The sequence below is a fragment of the Pelecanus crispus genome, chromosome 4, assembly GCF_030463565.1.
Source record: "Pelecanus crispus isolate bPelCri1 chromosome 4, bPelCri1.pri, whole genome shotgun sequence".
Lineage (NCBI taxonomy): Eukaryota > Metazoa > Chordata > Aves > Pelecaniformes > Pelecanidae > Pelecanus > Pelecanus crispus.
This window is the reverse complement of record NC_134646.1, coordinates 60,118,821-60,140,784: the sequence shown is the minus strand read 5'-3', so window position 1 is coordinate 60,140,784 and position 21,964 is coordinate 60,118,821. Positions and strand designations below refer to the sequence as shown.

The 21,964-nt window shown below is 40.5% G+C and overlaps 1 protein-coding gene across 1 annotated transcript in view; it reads left to right on the top strand.

Annotated features, from left to right (window-relative positions):
* The window catches only part of LIMCH1 (LIM and calponin homology domains 1), a 70,751-nt gene extending 51,285 nt beyond the window's left edge, over positions 1-19,466 (top strand). Inside the window, exons 18-30 of the mRNA XM_075709130.1 lie at positions 563-668; positions 1,920-1,994; positions 2,702-2,730; positions 3,760-3,843; positions 5,475-5,567; positions 6,521-6,622; positions 8,008-8,144; positions 8,943-9,064; positions 11,461-11,584; positions 12,978-13,064; positions 15,168-15,276; positions 16,173-16,275; positions 19,441-19,466. Coding sequence (XP_075565245.1) covers positions 563-668; positions 1,920-1,994; positions 2,702-2,730; positions 3,760-3,843; positions 5,475-5,567; positions 6,521-6,622; positions 8,008-8,144; positions 8,943-9,064; positions 11,461-11,584; positions 12,978-13,064; positions 15,168-15,276; positions 16,173-16,275; positions 19,441-19,466 — 1,197 coding nt within the window. The remainder of the gene's footprint in view (positions 1-562; positions 669-1,919; positions 1,995-2,701; positions 2,731-3,759; positions 3,844-5,474; positions 5,568-6,520; positions 6,623-8,007; positions 8,145-8,942; positions 9,065-11,460; positions 11,585-12,977; positions 13,065-15,167; positions 15,277-16,172; positions 16,276-19,440) is intronic.
* The last annotated feature ends 2,498 nt before the right edge of the window (positions 19,467-21,964 follow it).

The following is a 21,964-nucleotide window of genomic DNA, read 5'->3' as shown; positions in this document are numbered from 1 at the left end:
TGTCACTTCACGTGTTCATTCAAAACAATCTGCCAGGGAATGACCCTGGAGGATGGTTTCTGTGGCAAATCCTATGGTTATCAGAGAGTTCCCCCTCCAAAGGAACTCTCTAGAGTCTGCTTGTAGCGTTTGAACCTGTAAACTGGCTGGAGCAGAAATGAGAAGTTAACCTGCAAACCCCAGTCCCACCGTGTGTTGGGAGGGCAGGGTATCCAGGTGTAGACAGTGGAGCTTACCCTCTTAGTCCTCTTGAAGTGCTGAAGAAGTGCAGGTGGTGGCAGAGGTAACAAATGGCCATGACCATACTGCTCTGTCAGGTAAGTTAGATGTTGGTCCTGGGTTAGGATCAGCTTTGGTGTGCAGGGCAGTGTGAATGTCAACAACCAACAGCTACTGGTTATTTCCAGGACTACAGTACTGCAACTCCATGTTGTAATTCTGGAGATAGAGGCTTCATCTTTGATAATGTTGATTCAGAAAATAAGTAGAAAGGGTTTAAGTTAACCTTTGATTGAACCTGCTGACTTTTGAATGCTGTTTTCTCTCCCACATGTCTTAACAGGTGATGAAGCCAAAAGGCCTGGAGCAAGAGGGGAGTGTAGTATTACCATTTTTAAAGAAACTACCTGAGACCAGCCAAGTTACTCTGCAGAATTCTGGTCTACAAGGTGAGCAAAGAGCATTTGGAGAACTCAGCTGGACGGTAACTGGATATGTGTGTGTGGTGTTCAGGGAGAAGTGCCTAATCAATGACCTGGATGGTTTTGGAGCTAAAATGGTTATTTTCTAGTTGCATCTGACTGATACTGGTAGTGTGGGTTCTGTGATGCAAAGGACTCTTCTGGCTGTTCCCCTTAAACACAACAGCAGAATTGTGACACAGCAGAGGGGGACAGGGAGAGCCCTATCTTGCACTTACATGGCCTAGCAATAAAAGCTGTATTATGTCAATGAGTATTATATTTTATTAGTACTGCTACTCACAGATGAAAATGGCTTAGCAATTGGTTTTTATCTCACAATAAAAACTTCTGGAGATAAATTCTGCACTCAGCTGCTCATGTGGAGCTGCTTTTCATAGATGAACAATACACGTATCTGGCCACATCCCTCATTTTGACCTGTGCCCATCACGAGTTCTTGCAAAGTAGAATTTTTTTTTTTTTTTTTGCCTTCATGACAAAGTTTTGCTTGAGATTGATAATGTTTAGTAGTTTGATTTACATTTGGTTTAGAGACGCATATACATAGGTATTGTGAAAGAAAGAGAGAGAGAAAAATCACCTGAAGTTTTCTTCCCCCTGAGAACTTACTAGGTTGTTAGTTTATGTATAGGTAATATACTGATTATCCTAGTGTTTTCAAGATTGAACCTACTGAAGGTGATCCACTGTAGAAAACAGGATTGTCTGAAAAGGAATAGATGTCTCACTTGTTTTAAGTGGGGTGTTGCTTTCCAAACAGGCTTTGAGAATAACATCATTTTATGTTAGCCATGAATAAATGTGAACATAAGTAACATTGTGGGTCTCTCACCTATTTTCCGAGTGATGCTGAAACGCTTGGCTGCTCTCTAGTGTTCACAGCACGTAAAGTGCTGAAAGGATCACGTAATCCTTTAAAATGTGTATCTGCAATAGGAATGAATGCAAGCACCATGCAAAAACTTGAAGGGGTGGCTGCCCGTGACTAGCATTGGTTTGCTGGAGCTCTCACATGAGGTTAGGTCCATGTTTCAACAGTAGCATTTATATACGGGCAGTCCATGTGATCTACAGGTCTGTTGTAAACTAGCTGCGATGGGCCAAAGCAATTGTAGTCAAAATCCCTCTCGTGGCCGAGGCAGCTCGGGTCTGAGAGTCTCATCGCCTTTTGACCGCGCTGTGTTTCTTGTTTTGTCTCCGTGCCGTTGCCTGCAGAGCCGCCCCGCGGGGCCACGGTTCCGCTTAGGGTTCGCAACAACTGGCGGCGCTCACAGTTTTTCTCGCAGTCAGGTAAATGCGGCGCTAAGACCAGCTTCAGCCCTTCTGCTGCCTCCAGTCATAGGTGTCTTCAGATGTGGGGCTGGGGTGAAAGCTGATGATCACGGGGACTTGTTCTACCTCTCGCTTTTGTAGAAAGTGTCTATTCCTGCTGCACAGTTGACAAAGAGCTGTTGGGTTGCACGTTGTTGTGATGCTCTGGTTTCAGGCACCCACATGAAATCACTTGCCTGTAAATACCTTTTCCTCAATTTCTTTAAATCAACCTAATTCATAGATATTTGTATAGAAAATGGCAATGGTTCTTTTCGTAACTGTGGCTCTTGAATAGTGTAGTCCCATCCTTTTAGCTTTGCTGTGCTTTTTCCTTCCTTGCACTGAATCACGAAGGGAAAAGCAGATCAAAGTAGGTAACAAAGTCTGAACACTGCTAACGTCTGTGGCCAGAAGTAGATGGCATTAGCTAGTGGTAGAGTAGAACCTGATGTTAGTTAATATCGTGCTCCTCTATGCCCCGATGAAAAGTAGTTTTGTTGGTGATGGGTGTAATCTGTTTTTCTGGTTTATTTGCTTGCGATTCGTCCTTGCATTTGGTTGTGGGAGCAAATAGGAAACTAACATGAAGCTTTCTTATACAGATACAATGTAGCTTTAATTGCAGGCTAAGCACATTTTGCTGTGTTGAATTTAATTTTTCCTTTTTCTGTTTTTTTTAATAGCCGATTCTGATAGTGGTGACAAATCAAATGTGAGTACCTTTTTTGCATCATTGTTTTAGAGGTATGAATTTTTTACGAGAAGTGAATATTTTATGCAAACTGTGTTGTAACATCTCCAAATCAGAATAAGAATTCTTTTTCTCATGGAAATGAGAGAGAAAAAAATACAACCCAAGTCAAGACCTGGTCTGAATCTGGAATTTGTGTGTTCTTCCCTTGTCCAGAAGGAATGCTAGCTATACAGTACTGGTTTGCTGGAACCACTAAAGCTTCATAATCTCAAAATAATATGTAACTCCAAGTTATCCATTCTACTTTAAATGCATAGAAATTAGAGACCACAATTGAACTGTCTCCCCAATGAAAAAAAACCCCAAAACCCACGAACCACCACAAATGCCACACTGAATTACACAGTATTTAATATTCTGCTTGTCACTTAAAAATAGACATAATCTCTTCCTATTGGTTTCTAATACAACTCTTAGTGGAAAGGAGTATGACATCAAGTGTCTAAAATTGCCCTTGATTATAAGGATTTTAAACACGTAAACGTATCATGTAATGGGATCCTTACTGAAGCCTGAGATTTTATTTCATTATGGATAAAAATTTAAAACAAGGCTATAGGCTGTTGTGCTGGCAGCCATATGAAATGAGAGAATATATTTTACAATCACAAATTGCTTTGCATGTTGCGCAGAAGATTATAGAAAAGAAAAAATAGATATTTTCTTTAAATTTGAGTGCCTACAGATATGTTCAGTGCTGCTTAGAGCTTTCTTTAAGATCTTTTTCCTTTTTTTCCCCTCCAGTTGAAGTTTCCCAAGCCTTTCTTTGCAAACCAAATGATTATTTTATCATTTAGATACCTGTGTGCAATCCCAAGTGTCAATGAAGCTAAGAATATTATCTGCTAACTGAGAGAACCATTATCTAGTTCTCAATTTCCCATTTTAACATCACCACCGGGGGTGGGCCAGATGAAGTGCAGCTTTCTTGGTAGCCTGGTGAAGTACAGTGTTAAAGTCTAATAGCTTGGTTTTCCTTCACGCAAGCGTTTCAATTTCTGGTCCTGGGATCCAGAAGAAGAGCGAAAGCGCCAGGAGAGGTGGCAGCATGAGCAAGAACGCTTGCTTCAGGTAAGGAAGAAACTACATTTCTTCCACCATGTGGCTCAGCTGTTGAACTGTCTCTTTGGACAAAGGTTGGGCATTTCATGTCATGTCTTCCACATCCTCTGTGGATTCTTGAGTGCATTCTGTGGCAGATGAATAAGAACATGAGCATACCCACACATTCTCTGTGGATTGGGCACTGTTAACATCTCCCTTCCCCACTCTCTGGAAAGACCAGAAGGACTTAGTTCTGCATTCCAGGGCGGAGTTAAACCAAATGTTGATCCTCAACTATATTTAAAGTATGTTGAGGATAGACTGTGAGACTTAATTACTTGGAGCCTCTTTCTTAAGACTGGTATTTTGCTGACCCTGATGCCTGTGCAACTCTTCTTTAAAATGATGGTCTTAATAGATTTTTGTAGACTTCTGCTTTGTTCACAGGTTCTTCTTGGAAAACATCAAGCTAAATTTGGACACAAAGGGTTTGGGGTCTTTTCGTGAGGGGGGAAACCCTCTCAAAACAACCACTGGTTTTGCCTAGTGGTAGAGTAAGCTGTAAAAAGTCTGGTTTTGTGTCCTAGCTGGGAGAAGTGCAGCGGCCCTGAGAACTGGAATTTCCCCATCAGTCAGTAGTGTCTTTTGAATCTGTAATTAGGTTTGGTCCCAAATAAATCATATCTTCCCTTCATGTAACAGAAGAGCAAACAACTGTCAAAGGATGGAGAATAATAAAATGGAGCCTTTTCATCTTTTAAGAATGACTTATGTGTCTCTCTACTGCTTTCTTGAAATTCTTTCTTTTTAGCTAATATGGTTGTTTCCTCTTAAAATGATGTAAAATTCTCATAATTTTTTCTGGCTTATGTGGGTGTTCTCTCAATAGTGAACGCATCTCTTCTGGATTAGGCAGATGTGGTTTCTAATTTGAACAGAAGTTGGAACTGGTGTAAAAGGGATATGGAAGTCACCGTTCTTCCCCATATTCAAACCAGTTCTATCAAACAATTTTAAAGATCTCTTTGAGATAATTTTTCATGCAAAACTGTGTGAAAACAGTTCTGAAGGAATAATTCCATCAAGGAGGAAAATAAACTACTTAGCTAATTATAAGCTTACCCTCTTCAAACCTTTACACACTATTCATTTCTCTTTTAAACTTGCACAGGTATTCATCATTCATTAAACTGTGTTGCCATCTCTCTTAAATTAGTACCAGTATCTGCAAAACCTGCTTGTTTGTATGTTACTTTGCTAAAGTTATTAATGTAAAACCCACACCCAAGTGTTTAGAGGTGTGTGATAGCTTTTTGGAACTCTTAATACTGTGTAATAAACAAGGAATTATTGAAATTGTTGAGCATAAATTTCATTTCTAAGCAAAGATTTTAAAACTTCTAACAAATTAAACTTCTTATATGTTAAAGGTTCCTCGTGGTTTGAAGGTGTTAAATGTAAGTGCTAGAAACAAGCGGGGAGAGGAGGAAACAAAGCTTTTTTTGACACCCATGGATGTTTCAAATTTTTATCTTCCTACTTCATCCTATTTCTGATTAGACCACTCTTAGCAGGTCCATTTTCACTGTGGAGATACTGCAGAATTTACTTCTAATACAGAATGCTCTGAATTTACCTGTATTTGTATCCTCTTACAGGAGAAGTATCAGAAGGAGCAGGACAAGCTGAAAGAGGAATGGGAAAAGGCCCAGAGAGAAGTTGAAGAGGAGGAGCGTAGATACTATGAGGAGGTATAAGGCTCAAAAGAGGAGGTTGTTTATTGACTTTTTTTTGTATTTAAATGCACCCACTTAAGTAACTAAAAAAATCCCATACCTAGATTAATTAATGAAAAGCCTTCTCAAGGCTGAATTCTCAGGAGGATTGTTTCTCTTAAACACTACCATAGGCACTGAGGAAAAATATTTGAATATTTAGACAGGTATCCTCAGAACCTCCACATAGGTGGAGGTCTCTAATTGCTGAGCAAGTCAGGGTGAGTCAGTATGGTTGTGTCTGGGCACGCTCAGACTTCCCTCCGGAGGCAGCGCCTTGTGCATTTTGGCGTATACTTGGTGTCTGGACTTGGTGGAACTCCAGATGGAATTGTTGTCTGCCTTGGGCTTGATCATGTAGATGTTTTGTAAACTGGCCTTGTTTTTCAAAAATAATTCACAGGAAATGTTCAAAGCTTGCAGCTGTAGAATATTAACAATATAGAAGATAGTGTTTTTCTTCTGTCATATGTGGGTCATTATTGCAGGAAATTGGAAAATATTCATGTTTTCAGTTTGACTAGTTGTACATTATGTAAATTGATGTCTTATCATCTGTGCTTGAGGGCCATACTTGTGATCTGAACAAGAAATTTTTTTTCAACTTTCAGAAGTTTCTCATGTACCATATTTTTATATGAAATTAAATAGACTGGTGTTTTGAGAAACAGTGGTGCCATCCCAAGTGGAATGTTCTTTCCAGTTTTGGACATCCCATCCCAAAGATGGTAATGGTGAAAGGAAAGGGAGTGCAAAACCTTGACGCAAATTAAAAATTGAGGTGTTACCATTATTCCTGGTACCACAGGACCTTACCTAGCCATCTAACCATAAGTGTGTAGCCAAACTTCATGATTCTACTTTTTAAGCTCATAGTTGACATTCTGTATTTTTAACTCCTGCTCTCTCCTGATCCTCTTTTTTTTTAGGAACGTAAGATAATTGAGGATACTGTCGTTCCATTCATTGTTTCTTCAAACTCTGCTGAACTCCTCTCCTCCTCCTCTTCTACTGAAGGAAACAAGACAGCAGTGAGTTTCTCATGGATTAGTAAGGAATAAAGACAAAACTATCTGAAGTGCAAAGTTTCATTCTTTGCTAAAGGCTAACAAAGACTGGGAACAGTAAGAGTAAGAATGTTCCCTGGATCCTTTCCGTAGCTGGTGATACCTCGGAGTGCTGTAGCTTGTATATTTTTACAACTGAAGAGCCATACTCCCAAGCACACTGCTACTATCCTGTTTTGGGCTAGAGCAGAGGGTGATACTTCCTCTCTTTGCAGCTGCTTCTCTTCTTTAACTGGTGCTGTGGAAAAGCAATCACCTGTTTCTATTTGTTTTAACTACCTTCTCAAAGCCAACAAAATCTGAAGTGATTTCCCTGCATCCAAAATCTGGAGTGTAAGACAGTGCTGTAAGCATATCTGAGATGTGACTTAATCCTGCATCCCCACTTTTCCTTCTTTTCTCTCCCACCATCCCTCCTAGAAAGCAGCAAAACGAATGGAGGAATGTTCACTCTTTACTCTTTCAGCTTATGCGGCACAAAATGTTTAACTTGATGCATTTAGCATCTAATTAAATAAGTGTTTGCCAGAGATCAGAGAATGACACCCCAGGTGAGATCAATAGAATAAATGTGGGATTCCCAGACTTAATTTTCTCCTGCCTACAGCACCCAGACCAAAGAAAACATCTGCCTTTTTGCATTCAACTCCAGGATTAGGACTACTGTATCATCTGGTTCTCCTCTCATCCTTCCTGCCCCCTCTTATCACTCATCCCTGTGGCAGGGGCATCAGCCATGGTCCTTTTTCCACATGGCTGTGTAGTGGTAACTTCCTGGATGGAGTTGCTTATGCCATGTTCAGGGCAGTCCCTGCACCCAGAAGTGAAGGATCTCATGCCATGGCTTATCAAAGCTCCACCAGTCAGGTATGACCCACTCCAGTACCATTTTGAAGTAGTTCTGGTGTTGCCATTTGATAATGCCCAGAGCATGTGAGAAATGCTCTGCCTCCTGGCAGAGTTAAGAAGCTGAGGTCCCTCACAAAGTCTTTCCAGGTCCAATGGGAGACTGTCTAGACTCTCAAAGTCACTCAAGGATTTCTGCCAAAAATATGTAGTGGCAAGTTTTATTTTGTCATCCTGAACACCATCTCATAACTGGTCAGTCCTGCACTTTTTTGTTTCATGTTCAATTTAATACAATTAGTTGATTGGTTTAGATGAAGTCTTTGTTAAATCCAAAGTTAGCCTTACCAAGGTCAAATGACTCCACTGTATAATGTGAGGTGTTCTTTATGATAGTAAGGTGTGTCAACACGGTATATCTGGGGGCAGCTTGTGCTTTTCTCATGCATGTGCTGACGCCAAGTCCAAGGGAAGCTCTTTGTTCCCTCTCTGCTGTCTTCTAGAACACAACTGATTCAAACAGCTCTCCAGATGAAAGCAAACAAAAAGAAGGTACAAGGCAGAAAAAGCTGCTCTGGGAGCAGGACAGTATACCATCTCCGAAAAGCAAGGATAATGAACTCTGGCAAGAAAAGAGGAGGTATGTGTCAAGCCTAAGCGTTTCTTAGCCCTGTGGAGCTTTGTGTTCTGTAGAGTTCTGGGATGTTACATCTGCCCATGATTAACGCTGGAGCATCAGCATCTGGTGGCCTGGTGATAGGTATAATATATCCCGATCAATATTCACTTGCCACAGGCTTATGCATATATGGCAATGTGCAGTGCTAATTTTGCGTATCAGAAGGCTTGTCTTTTCAGTATATGGCTTTGCTGAAAGCCTGTCTCGTCAACCAGATCAGAACTTAGATAGCTCAGACATTTCTGTGTGGCACTGCACTGTGTCTTGTGTACAAGTTTCACAAGGCATTTGGAGGAATAAAGGAGCAGTAGCTATTTTCACTCAGAATCTTTATGAGATTGCCTGGCTATCTCGGAAGTGCCGTACCCAAACTTGCCAGATGGTGTTCAAAGTCCTGGTCTTTGCCCAACTGCTAATAACAGCTTTCACAAAGACAAGAAGCATCTGATGATGCTGAACACTGGATAGAAAACACTGAGAAAAGGTGTTTCTCTGACAAAGAAGGCATTTTCCACAAATCCAGAATGATCTTTAGTGCCTGTAAAGTGGCAGTGTGTGAGGGAAGTAGGAAGACTTGGCATGTTTGGAGACTTGTTAATTCATGACAGTTTATCCTCATTGTTTTGTCATTGCTGACACAATAACAAAAATCTTGTTGCAAAAAATAGACTGATATTCAAAAGTCTGGTTTTGCCATTATATTCTGGGTGGCATTTTTCCTGGTATTATTTATACAGTGTGACTTATTTTCATTGGCAGTGGAAATAAAGCGCTCTCAGGACACCCAGAGACAGGTGTCTTGAAAGGAGGTGAACAGGAGCACCAGGTGCCGGTGATGGAGCGCAGCTCGCCTGCCAGGCTGAATCTGCCGTTGACTCAGGGTGAGGGTCAAGACTCTTCATACGCATGTATTCTTTTCCAAATAGAAATCTCAGAGGTTATACAGAGGCTCAAAATCTAACTCAAAGAATTTTGCATAACAGTACACATATATCTTCAAAATTTGAATGTCTCAGATTCAAAAGTTATTTTCTGTTAGCAAAGATAAATATGTTAAAGTGAAATTTAAAATCTTGTTTTCATCAGAGATGAACATTTCAGCTGCAGGTAGGAATCTCATTTATAGGCCTGTGTGTTCACAGTAGTTATTAAACACAGTTATCTTCCATCTTTTGCATAACCTTACATACATATAGGATTTATCTTGATACAGAGAGCATATTTCCAACACTTCTTTCATGTTTTGATAGCTAATTAGATTCTTTATGTCCATTTCAGTCCAGTAAAAATCACTACCTGTGATGTGTAACTATTTCAAGCGAAGTCTAAAGTGACACCTCAATTTTGTCATTAGAAATGTCTGATGGCATTTAAAATTAATAAATTTTTTAAGCTCCCATAAATGCTGATGGTTTTTGAATGAAGGAATTTCCCCAAAACATTACTGTCAATAGGGTGACCCTAAAAAAAAAGGCAAATTCAGTAATTTAGCATCATTATCTAATGCAAGTGAACAGTGGTGAGTAAGTAAGTAGGACTAAAGATTTTGAAATTGAGTTTTAGATTTTTGTTTTCAGACTAGCATCAAAATTGATCATTCTAAAAAATGAAACGTCTATGTATAGAAAAGGTTTCAGTGTTATTACTTGCTCCAAATGTAAATTCAGTTTGTTAAACTTAGCAGGTTTGCTTTCCCTGTCCACAATTTTATTGTATTCTTAGTGCTTTGATAAAGGTTTCTCAAATAAAGAAAACAGAAGGTATTGCCCAGCAATCCATCCTTGTGGATTTGTAGCAGTGATTAAACAAACTTCAAAGATTTGACAATTTTTAACAACTTCTGCTAATCAGGCTTTTGCCTAGGTTCTCTTCAACAACTTGGTCCCCTACAAATATTCTGACAGCTTCTTTCTTGCCCCTTAATACATCCTTGCTCTCTCCTTAAGTCCCTAAATAGTCAGGACTAGGATTTTTTTTTGTCTTGGTATCAAAAATAGGTAATGGGCCTTTCGTAGGCTCCAGTGAAGTTTTTCTTCTCCTCTAAACTAGCTGGTTGGTGCACAACAGGGTAAGGCCCTCCCCAGCCTGCAAGTCACAAAATTCATCTGGAAGGATCCCAAGTAGTGTGCTCTGTCTCAAAGATGGGATGGTCGGCTGCCTGGGCATCACAGGTCATTGCTTATTGCTGGGAGGCTGTTATTGTCACTGAGCATTGTGCAACCATCTGAAACGCGGAAGGAAATTGCAAGGTGTCCTGGTTTCGGCTGGGATAGAGTTAATTTTCTTCCTAACAGCAGGCATAGTGCTGTGTTTTGGATTTAGTAGGAGAAGAATGTTGATAACAGGCTGATGTTTGTAGTTGTTGCTGAGTACTGCTTATGCTAGTCAAGGACTTTTTCAGCTTCCCATGCTCTGCCAGGCGCACAAGAAACTGGGAGGGGGCACAGCCAGAATAGTTGATCCAAACTGACCAAAGGGCTATTCCATACCATATGACGTCATGCTCAGTATATAAACTGGGGGGGGTTGGCCGGGGAGCAGCGATCGCTGCTCGGGAACTGTCTGGGTATCGGTCGGCGGGTGGTGAGCAATTGCATTGTGCATCACTTGCTTCGTGTATCATTATTATTATTATCATTATTATACTGTTACTATTAGCATTACTATTTTACTTTATTTCAATTATTAAATTGTTCTTATCTCAGCCCAGGAGTGTTTCTCACTCTTACTCCTCCAATTCTCTCCCCCATCCCATCGGGGTAGGGGGAGTGAGCGAGCGGCTGCGTGGTGCTTAGTTGCTGGCTGGGGCTAAACCACGACACAAGGGAAGAAATCTGTTTATCAGTAGGTTTATGGAGAGCAGTGACTACACCACCTTCCTCTTAACTCTTGCTATTGAGAAGTTTGGATCCCCAGGCATCACGGGAAGTTTCTGTCTCTCTGGTGCTTCCTTCCTTAGGACAGAAATACTTTATTTTCCCAAATGCTGTTTGTGGACAACTGTTTGACCTCTCCCTTTCCCCCTTCAGAAACTAAGATTCAGCAGCAGGGTAGGTCATGTGTATGTGAAGGTAATGTAAGGGGATGTTGTCACACAGAGGTCTTCTGGTGTAGCAGAGCCTGTCTCTGACTTTGTGTGGGTTTTCTGAGAACTTATTTTTAAGTAACAGTGTATATCATGTCTCCTTTATGGTGTGCCTACAAGCTATGCTGGTCTGTAAGTATTGACAAAAGCATTTTATCACAAGTATTGAGATTTCTCAACCTCCCACTGTAGACGTCTCCTGGAATCAGCAGTTGCTGACAAAGCAGTCCCCACATCGTGCAGAGGACAATCGGCAGAGACCATTCCTGGGCCAGAGTGCAGGACAACAGCCGAGCTCCACAGGAGAAACGAGGAGGTGAGAACGTAAAATAAAGATTATTGCAGAGGTTGAGAAATCCTGCTCACTCTGTTCTCCCTTATATTCCTACTCAGCATTCTTTATCGGTTAAGTTTCATGGGTAGTCCTGCACTGTGCAGACACCTTTGATTCCTGGCTTTCCCATCAAGACTGCTAACGTTTATCCACTTTGTTCCTCATTGCAGGTACCCCAGTAACTAGTTTCATTGGGGAGGACACCTCCTGCTAGCCATTCTGTGTCTTCTTCCTCCTTAGGTCTTTAAACACTCATCTGCATAACTGTTCATGTGCTTCATTTGTTTTAAGTCCCTAAGACAAACATTTATAGCTTTTAAAGAAAAAGTTCATAAAGAAAAGAAACATTTATGGGAATGTCAGGACAAGTCTGCCTCTTTGAAGTAGATATGAGAGCTTCATTGCCCAGCTTCTAAACACACATTGGTTGCTACTTTCTAGTTCTTTAAGGATTATAGCTTTTGAAAGAAGATATATGGAGATTAGTATTTTCTTTCTGCTATAAATTTGGTGATATTTTTTTTCTTCTCTGATGCTTTGCCTTGTGTTTTTGAGTGAGCGTTACTAAAAAGTAACACCAGTTCTTTCAGTAAACAAGGGATATCTTTACCTAATATTTGCAAAAAGTGTATCTCAGTAATGAGAAAGGAACACCTGTTTTCATTAGCATATATATGAACAGTCTCCCGCAAGATATGTGTTACCTCTATGAAGCTTGTGCCCAGTCAAAACTAATGTAGATTGAGGTTTGATTGCCTATTCCTCATAACAAACTGCTTGTGTATGTTTGAGAAAATTGTTATTTAATCTGTAAACAGCTTTAAGCAGTGAGAGGTTGAATCGATCCTATGATTTCTGATAAGAAAAAACATCCATGGTTTTTCTCACCAAATTCTTGCAGGGTAGAATGGACACAAATAAGAATAAACCACTTTTCAGTCTTGGTAGCTTCCTTTTTACTCAGTAAGAGCACAGACCCTCCATCAACAATGCCACATCTGCTCTATCAGTGTGCTTCTGTGCACATCCCCTGGGGAGCAGAGAGTACAAGGTGGTGTGCCTTGGCTTAACCCTCCTTCGTCACGGTGTGAGCTGCGTTGGGTTGGAAGGTAGGTAGGAGCCTGCACATGGCTGATTACCTTGTGAGTTATCTGATTGAGCAATAGGAAGGAGACCAAGACTCAGAACCAAAAAATGTGTGCTATTTCTCATTGTATCAAAATGGCAGTGGACAGCAAATTTATACCTTGTTTTCCTTAGATAAAATCTTTAGAGCTGGGAATCCTGAAATCCATCAGCTGGCATTTCTCGGTACAAAACCTCTGGTTTAGTTGTTCTTCAGCTGTAGTAATGCATTTTCTCTCCTGTATTTTAGGGCAGGCTATCATGAGAACTTCCAATCTGGGCCATCATCTCCCTGCTCTCCTGCTGCTCAGAGTCAGTCACCCAACAGGTATAAAAGGTCAATAAGGAATTTTGCAGACCGCATACATCTTGTAGTCACTGGTGAACTGGCGCAGTGTAAATCACATTAGTATTATGTGGATGCACTACTGATTCTTCTAAATGTTGCGATTCATAACCGTGCATGGCACAAATGCATAACTCCCTCTCCAGTATTTTTTGCCTACTTCAGCGGTATTTTTATGTTTTCAAATAACACAGTTCAGAAGGCAGCTGTAGGACTCTGCTTGATCATTGAAATTTCAGTGAAATTGGAATGGGACAATATAAGCCCCAGTCAAAGTAAGCAGTAAAGCGTGAGTTCAGAGCACTTAAGCTGAAGGATGTTGTCTTCACTGTGAATAGTCACCCGCTCAGGAGCCAGGTATGCTCTAGATGTTGTTACCGACTGACATTTCAACACTTGCCGATTTAAAAATAAATCCTTCCCTTAATTTCCAACTTGAAACACATTTTGCTTTTTTGCTGGCTTTTTTTTAATTTTTCTGCATTTGTTCTAATCTCCTGGAGGTGCGATTCTCTCAGGCAATGAGCTGTGCAGCTTTTAGTGAGGTATGTGTACCAACTCTAAATAAATGTTAACCGTAGCCCGATAGAATCACTGATAATTTGGGATGTATTAAAATGAGTTGGCTTATTAAATAGGGTAAAGTAATACAACACAGAAAACATAGCAAGTTTTTGTTCTATTTAAATAACATTTTTCTTCACGTTTGATAGCAAAGCCCTCCTTCCAATGCCATTTGCATTGATGTGAAACTATTAGGATTTTTTATGTGAACAATTTCTTCTGGTTTTTTTCTAATTGTAACTGCAGCTTTGGTGGGATTGCAGAACATTTCTTGCTACGTGTAGCTAGCCATGATAACAACATCATATTATTTAGCAGCTGTATCCTGATCTGAGACCCTTTCCCAAGATCTTTTCTTGAAATAAATCTTAGTTTTGGAAACAATGGATGGTATGTAATTCATTGTTCCACTAAAAGATTAGAAATCTTTTTAAAAATTGCCCAAAGCACTTTATTCTTTGATCCAACACTTCAACTTGTCCTTGTAATAACTCTGATAGTGGAGAAGAAGTGAAAACAAACTCAACAATAACGTAGAGGGATGTGAGCAGAAGGCTTAAGGTTGTAGGGGAGGAGAAGAAACCAGGGAAGTTATTCTAAAAGGAATAATGAGAATGAATCAACAAGACAGTGATGTGCCTGTGCTGTCGGTGCACATGGTGGGATCCATTTTGGTCTCAAGTTCATCTCACTAGACAAACATCAGTTCTGGCAGGCTGGCAGACAGGTGAGAAGGGAAGAGCGTGAAACACATAGAAGCGTGCACCTGCACTGCCATTAAAACCATTATGAAAAAGGGTACCAGCTATTCCTTGGGCTCTGATCCCTCACCCAGCTGTCATCAAACAGCTGATTTACTAGAAAGGTCTAGACAGGAGTGAAGCTTAAGGAGAGAGTTGAAGTATTTTTGCATTGCAGATGGAGATCTGATTTCAGCTTTAACTAGTTGGAGTACTAACAGGCATGTAGCTGCAGCAGCATAAACTAAAATTAGTTAGCAAGTGCCTGATGCCTGGTCTGTGCTACTGCATTTACACTGCTACTGTTGACTTTGCCAGCTTATTCGGGTGTAAGAGCAGCATCCCTGCCTTCTGACTTGCAGTAAGCAAACCCATTTGCAAACAAATTGAAAAATTTCCAGGCTGAGAGTCTGACTCGGGTAATTTGTGTGAATATCTGCTTTGATTGCTGTGGCTTTGACTGGGTCTAGGTAATCCACAGGCATGGTTCCCTGCCATCTGGGTCTGTGTTAAGAGGCTTGCATCTCCCTTGATCTAGTACAACAGACTGGCAGGGAAAGGGATCCGAGCTGCTGTGCGTTCAAGCATTTTAAGTCCTCTGCTTGCTTGTCTGCGAGGCAGACATGCAGGCTGATCAGCAACATAGTTGAAGAGTCAATGTGTATTTATGTGACACTCCCCAACGCTCCTTCCTCCCATCTTGTCCCTCTCCAGAAGCCTGTGTAAACATTTGGCTATGTTTTAGCATCAGTTGCTGTTCTGTTTTCTTAAAGTCATGTTTGTCTCCTAGGTCTGTCAGCGGAAAGAAGCTCTGTTCTACCTGTGGGCTTCCTCTTGGAAAAGGAGCTGCCATGATTATTGAAACACTTGGTCTTTATTTCCATATTCAGTGCTTCAGGGTATGTCTCTTGCTATGTTAAGAAAAATCTCAAGTCATGCACAGTGTGAGGAGAGAGTATGTTGAGGGCTGTAGATGTGAAACTGAAAATTAGAGGACCAAAGGATTCACGTTTGTTATGTTGTTTATTTGTGTGTGTGTGTGTTTGTAGGTGTAGTGGAAGTAATGCAGCTAATGTGTTATTTTGTTGTCAGACATGCTAATTGTTAATTAAAATCTGTGATTTAGCAAGCAAATTTAGCTTCCTCACTTACAAAGGGAAGTATCATATAATTTCCCAGTTGTACTCATTGATTTAAATATAAAATTAGTTACCCTGTGATTTTTTTTCAAAAACCCGGTCAGTCCCAGAGCCATCTTTGGTCTGAGCCATGGTTGGAAAGCTTTGACTATGGAATGGGTGGTGTCTTCAGCCTTTCATCAGAGCTCTCAACAAAAATACTTCATGACTGTTCTTGAGTGTCTGCAGATAGTGTTTTCCAGAGAACTCAGAAAGTGTCCATTTCTATTATCTTTGGCCCAGTCGATTTTAGACATTCATTAAGCCTTTTTTGGTTTTAGACATTTACCCAAACGAAACCTCTGGCCTCTCTAAGCTTTGTCCAGAACAAGTGGGCTGGCTCCAGAATGCAACATCAAAATCAGATGTCCCTTAAAATCACTAGACTTCACTTCTGCATAAGTGGAGATGGCTGAAGTCCAGTCCTAAATACTGTTGGGTCTAAAATAAGCCTTTCGCTGATTTGCAGTGCTCCCTAGGAGTATGGGCTGGGTTCTGGGGTTTATATTTCTTCTCACTGTTCCAAGAACTGTTGAAACAAAAGTCAAAATTCAGGGAGAGTTGTGACAGATAGTAGGGCATGGTCTCTCTTACTTTCTCTGTTCTTCAATTGACAGTGTGGCATTTGCAAGGGGCAGCTAGGAGACGCAGCAAGTGGGACAGATGTCAGGATTAGAAATGGTCTTCTTAACTGCAACGATTGTTATATCCGATCCAGAAGTAAGTACCAAATCCTGTCCAAAGGACAGTGAACTCTAACAGTAGTCGCCATTATTTTAACTGATGAGTTTTTCTCCTCCTGGAAAAAATGTGTTCTCCCTTATGCCCTGTCCTGGTTTGGGCTGGGATAGAGTTAATTTTCTTCCTAGTAGCAGGCATACTGCTGAGTTTTGGATTTAGTAGGAGAAGAATGCTGATAACACACTGATGTTTTAGTTGTTGCTGAGTACTGCTTATGTTAGTCAAGGACTTTTCAGCTTCCCATGCTCTGCCAGGCACACAAGAAGCTGGGAGGGGGCACAGCCAGAATAGTTGATCCAAACTGCCCAAAGGGCTATTCCATACCATATGACGTCATGTTCAGTATATAAACTGGGGGGGGTTGGCCGGGGAGCAGCGATCGCTGCTCGGGAGCTGTCTGGGTATCGGTCAGCAGGTGGTGAGCAATTGCATTGTGCATCACTTGCTTTGTATATTATTATTATCATCATTATTATATTGTTATTATTATCATTACTATTTTACTTTATTTCAATTATTAAACTGTTCTTATCTCAACCCAGGAGTATTTCTCCCTCTTACTCCTCCGATTCTCTCCCCCATCCCACCGGGGTAGGGGGAGTGAGCGAGCGGCTGCGTGGTGCTTAGTTGCTGGCTGGGGCTAAACCACGACATGCCCAAATGGCTTTGCCACTCAGGCAGAGCTTTGCCATGGGAAGGGGAGCCTTCCCATGCTATTTTAATCATCCTCTTGTGTCGAAAAAGGTTTCCAAGCCCATTAAACCTTGCCCAGAGGATCTCTGCTCAGCAATATTAGACTTAAAGGCTGGTTTTGTGCATAAATATAAACTCCTACACTGTGCATACACATTGCATATCCTGAAGGCTTGGATCTGTCACATCACATGAGACGATGTAGATACTTCTACTAGGTCTAGGACCCTGAGCCTTGTTTGGAGAAGTTCCCGTTTCTTATGTCTCCAGGCCTCCATTTGCAGACAAAATGGTCAAGGAAAATATCAGGAACATTCTGTAACTCATAATGAATCCTTGTGGTGGTATCCCCAGATGTGTGCTAATGTGTTGCTTGCTGCAAGTTTTGAAGAATGAGCCAGACAATTACATGTCTGTCAGAAAAATACTTGATGCATTTTTCTGCCTTAGAGCAGGTCACTTGAATGTCCTTCCTAGTCCTGGATTTCAGTGACTGATACCAAATTGCTAGAGCATTTCAGCTTCACCCCGATGTCACCAGTGATATGGGATGAGCAGTGCTCATGCTGGCTTTCTGCTTTGTGGAAAACAGTAAGACACAGAAAAAAACCATGGGTGTAATTGTTGCCTTCCTGATACATGTTACTGTTCAGTATAGTCACTGCCTACACTCCTAACTGATAAGTGGAGATACAGAGCTCTTTTCACTTACTTTTTCCCTTCTCTCTCACAAACAGTGGCTGTAGAAATCCAGGAGTAGGAAAGGTACCTACCTACCTTTGCCAGCAGAAGAATAGGTATTTTTTTTCTCTGATGTTTCAGGAGAGATATTTCCCCATCGGCAGAGCTAGAGGGTGCTATTGTATAACCGTTTGTTTGGTGATATTTTTTTAAATTCTGCTAAGAAATGTTAGCAACTTTTTATTATTATTTATTTAACCTGACACATTCAGAAATAGCTTTTCCCCTTCAGGGTTGATACTATAAACCTTCCTCATGTGGATGAGGTCCTGACCCTTAAAACGCACATTTGCACATCCATCTTTACACAAAAAAGAGAGGAAGGTGATAAAAGTAATATTTTCCTTTTCTTCTTAATCTGTTTTGCTTAAATAAAAATTGAGGTCCCTTAAGGACAGATGAAGGCTCAAATAAATTATTTATCAGCTTATATACTGTAGAAATCACCCCCTCCATCATCATTTATACCGCAGCAGTGCTAGAAAAAGCAGTACAGAGCTGTGTACCGTGTTTTATGCAGTAAGGTTTTGCATTTGTACATACCTAGCACAACAGTAACCAGGTCCATGACAGAGGGAATAGGTTTTGAGGAAATGTATAGTTCCTGAAGAATAATAACGGCAAAGGTTTGTCTTTTTTCCTACAAATTGCCTTTTCCTGCTGTGTCCAGTCCTCATGCAAAATCTCAAAATATGAGTTAGTTGAATTTAAGTTACACGGGCTCTTGCTGACAGCTTCAAAGGGACTCATTTTGATAGAACTGCAAATATGGTTAGTTGCTCATTTTTAACTAGAATTTGACGGACTCCACATCTGAAATGAAGAACAAACTGATGCAATGTTAGCGTTTTGCCTTTCAGTTCTGGGAAGTCTGATGCTAAATATAAAATCAGTTGCCTGATTGCACAGCTCGTGCATTCCTCCCCGACGGCTACATCTGAAAACCTGCACAGCAGTGCGCACAACTGACTGTCTCTGGCCAACCCAGAATTAATAGTATTGTTTTGAGATGCTTATGGGCATCTCGTTGAAATATTTTGGCTGCCAGAAGCTTATTTGAAACTGTGGGTGATTCTGTTTCAAAATAAATTATCAAAAACTTTAAGAGAGAAAAGCATTAAAGATTATGTAGTGGTCCAGGGTCCAAAATATTTCGGATTTTTCAAATAAAAGTGGATGGTGTTTTATTGATAGGTTATTTCTCTACAACAAAACCTCACAAAGAAGGGAACTTGGTATTCAATGTCAAACACAGGGGATAGTTATAGGTTTGTTAGTGTCGAAGTCAAAGGCAAGAAGTAAATTCATGAGATTCCTTGTATGGCCAAATAACACAAGGGCTCTGTACTACCACGTAACACAAACCAGGCACGGCTACAGATAACTCATCAGTCCTTTGCTTTACTGTTTTGCCATTGCAAAGCCTGAAAGTAAATATACCCACAAGTACTTTGGGAGTAAAATGAAATAGAACTGCATGCAGAATGCATTTGTCCATGTGGCACGGCAAAATACATTTCCACTGGAGTTATGCTGCATCCTTCTTTGCAGTTAGTGCCCCAGCTTTGCAGGAAGAAAGAGAAGCAGGGCACAAATGATACATATTTCCAGATGCAGTTGCTTGAACTGTAGAGATAAGATGAGGAAAAGCCTATGTATGTTTGTTAAAACTTGTCAACTAATGACTTGGTGTCATTTTGTTTTATCCAGCGGCTGGACAGCCAACTACATTGTGACATGATTTTCAGTCCTAATAACCTTCAAGAAGGAACTCTCTTCTCATATGTATCGGCTGCCTCCAGACAATCACTTGTAAGAGCTTGAATCCATGGACATCATGGCTCTCATCTCATTTTGAAAAACTCATAAAAACGCTGCACCTGCTCCTTTAAATGCAATATGTTGGTTTTTCCCTTTCTTAAGAAATTTGCAAAATATGTATGACCATGTTTGGGAAGGCAAAGCCTAAGTACTATTAAAAAAAAAATCCCACCTTTCAGGTATGTTTAAGATTTCCAGTCTGTTACCTTGTTCTTTTGAAAGTAATAAGAAAATAAACATGCAATAAAGCTGTTTTGTTTTAATATTTCTAGGAATTAAAAAGTTTAAGTTTACAGAACCTTTATAGAATATGCCAACTTGAGCTGAGAAGTAATTTTAAGATAGTATCTAATCTGTGCATTTGAAAAACTAAACATCACAGCATGACTTCTCTGTTATAACTGAAGCTATAACTTTTTTTATACAGAGACTAGTTTGATAATACATCCTGTAATTCTGAAGCATTTTGTGTTTATATTACCTTCAGTGGAGGGTAGGAGTTATACAAATAAATTATTGCACCTTTAGTGATAGGATATGTTGTTTGTGTACCTCAAGTAATGTTCATGATTATAGCTTAATATTCTCTCCAATAAAGATTTCTTCATTAAACCTAAAGACTGTATACCGTTAACGATGGCAAGATTCCCATTAGGAGCAATCCTTCTTACTAAGTTCAGCAGCCTGTGTTGTTATTAAACCTGATGAAGGTGATGTGGGGGCGAGGCGGCTGCGTGGGCGGACACAGCTGAATCGTGAGTCTCCAAGCTGCGGTTTGATGCTAGGGCAAAGCTTTTCTCTTCGGCGTGTAACTTGCCCATTGATGGTCTGAGATCTGCGCGTTCACTTGCAAACATTGCAGTTGATTGAGATCTCATGCGGAGAAACACGTGGTTTGGGTGCCCTCCAGAGCAGGGAATTAAACAGCCTTGAGCCTGTGTTCCTCCATACACCACCCTAATAAAGTCAGCAAGACCTGGGAGTGCGGAAGGTGGGCAGGGAGGAAGCTAGCAGCAGTAGGCAAAAGACTTTAACTTGCCTGTGTTCGGGCCAGTTTTCCTTTGTGCTTTTTGATTAAGCATGTGCTCCTTACTAAAGTGATCCAGCAGCTCGTTGAAACAGGGGTCAGAGCTGCGTCACTTTATCTACAATACACAGACAAGGTTAGGGGATGTGTTGCAATTGTAAAATATCCTAGCACTTTTTGATAAACAGTTATTGGAAATATCCCATTTTAGCAGTTCACGGTGCAACTTAAAATGGAGGAAAAAAATCTACTTATTTTGCCTTAAAACCGTGATAAAACAAAATTAATAGAGATTTATTTTATCTATGTGCATATCCATTGTCTTTTGATGTGTTGGTAAATGGAAATGAAGTGGTTATTAGGGAAGCAATAATTTTGAGTTGTTCGATAGCTAGCAGCTATTTATTTAAACACTAGACAGTTGCTTGCATGTGAGTTGCGTACCCATGCAAAACTGCGTGTCATTGAAAACCCGTGTACGATGTTATCATTGGAGGACATTGTGACTATCTGCTGGAAAGTTACATGTTACTTCCTTAAAATTGTGCCTTAGAAAATGCAAAGCTGTTGCACACAGTCAGCGATGACTTATGGATGCAATAAATCCAAAAAGCTGAAGTCCTTTGTGGACTTCACCTGGGGAGTATTTTTAAAGAAAAAAAAAAAATCAGAAAAATGTTTTGGAAATAAAAGTGATGTCCAATATTTTGATTAACCATCTGCATGATTTACTGTTAAAGGGTTTTGATAACCAGGATGCTTACACTTTGCATGTGGTCATCATAACTTTTTCCAGCAAATAATGCGCAAGATGGAAATTCAAGAAGCACCTTTTTACAACCGACTTTGTACATCTGTGTAATTCCATGCGCTGCATTAAGGATATGTGAATATATGATGTCTGGGCGTGATTTTTAAACAAGACCGTGCATGCTTGTGCATCTATTTGGTATGAGTCACTACCACTGCTTCGCCCATGTGATAGAGTTTAGAAGTGCAAATCAGTCCCCAAGTGTATAAAAGGGGTTGGTTGTCACAGAGCTCAGATCTGCTTCTCATTCGCGTAGGGGTAGTGGTTGGGACTAAAATGCATGGGCAAGGGCTGGGGTGGGGGTATGCATCGCGCTGCAGACACACCACTGGATCTCTGAAGCTGCTTAGAAATTGATCCCAGTGTCTATCAGTTAGTTTCTTATATGCATGTTTTAGGCAAGTTTGATTGTATGTACAGCAAAATGAAGCGGCTTTCTCAGACGACGATTTTTTCACCCCCGTGAACATCTATTCACCAGCCCAGAATAATTTTCAACAGTTTTCCGAATTGTACTTGCCAACTGCTTATGTTTGGTTTTATATTTCCTTTGGAGTCTTACATGACAAATTCAT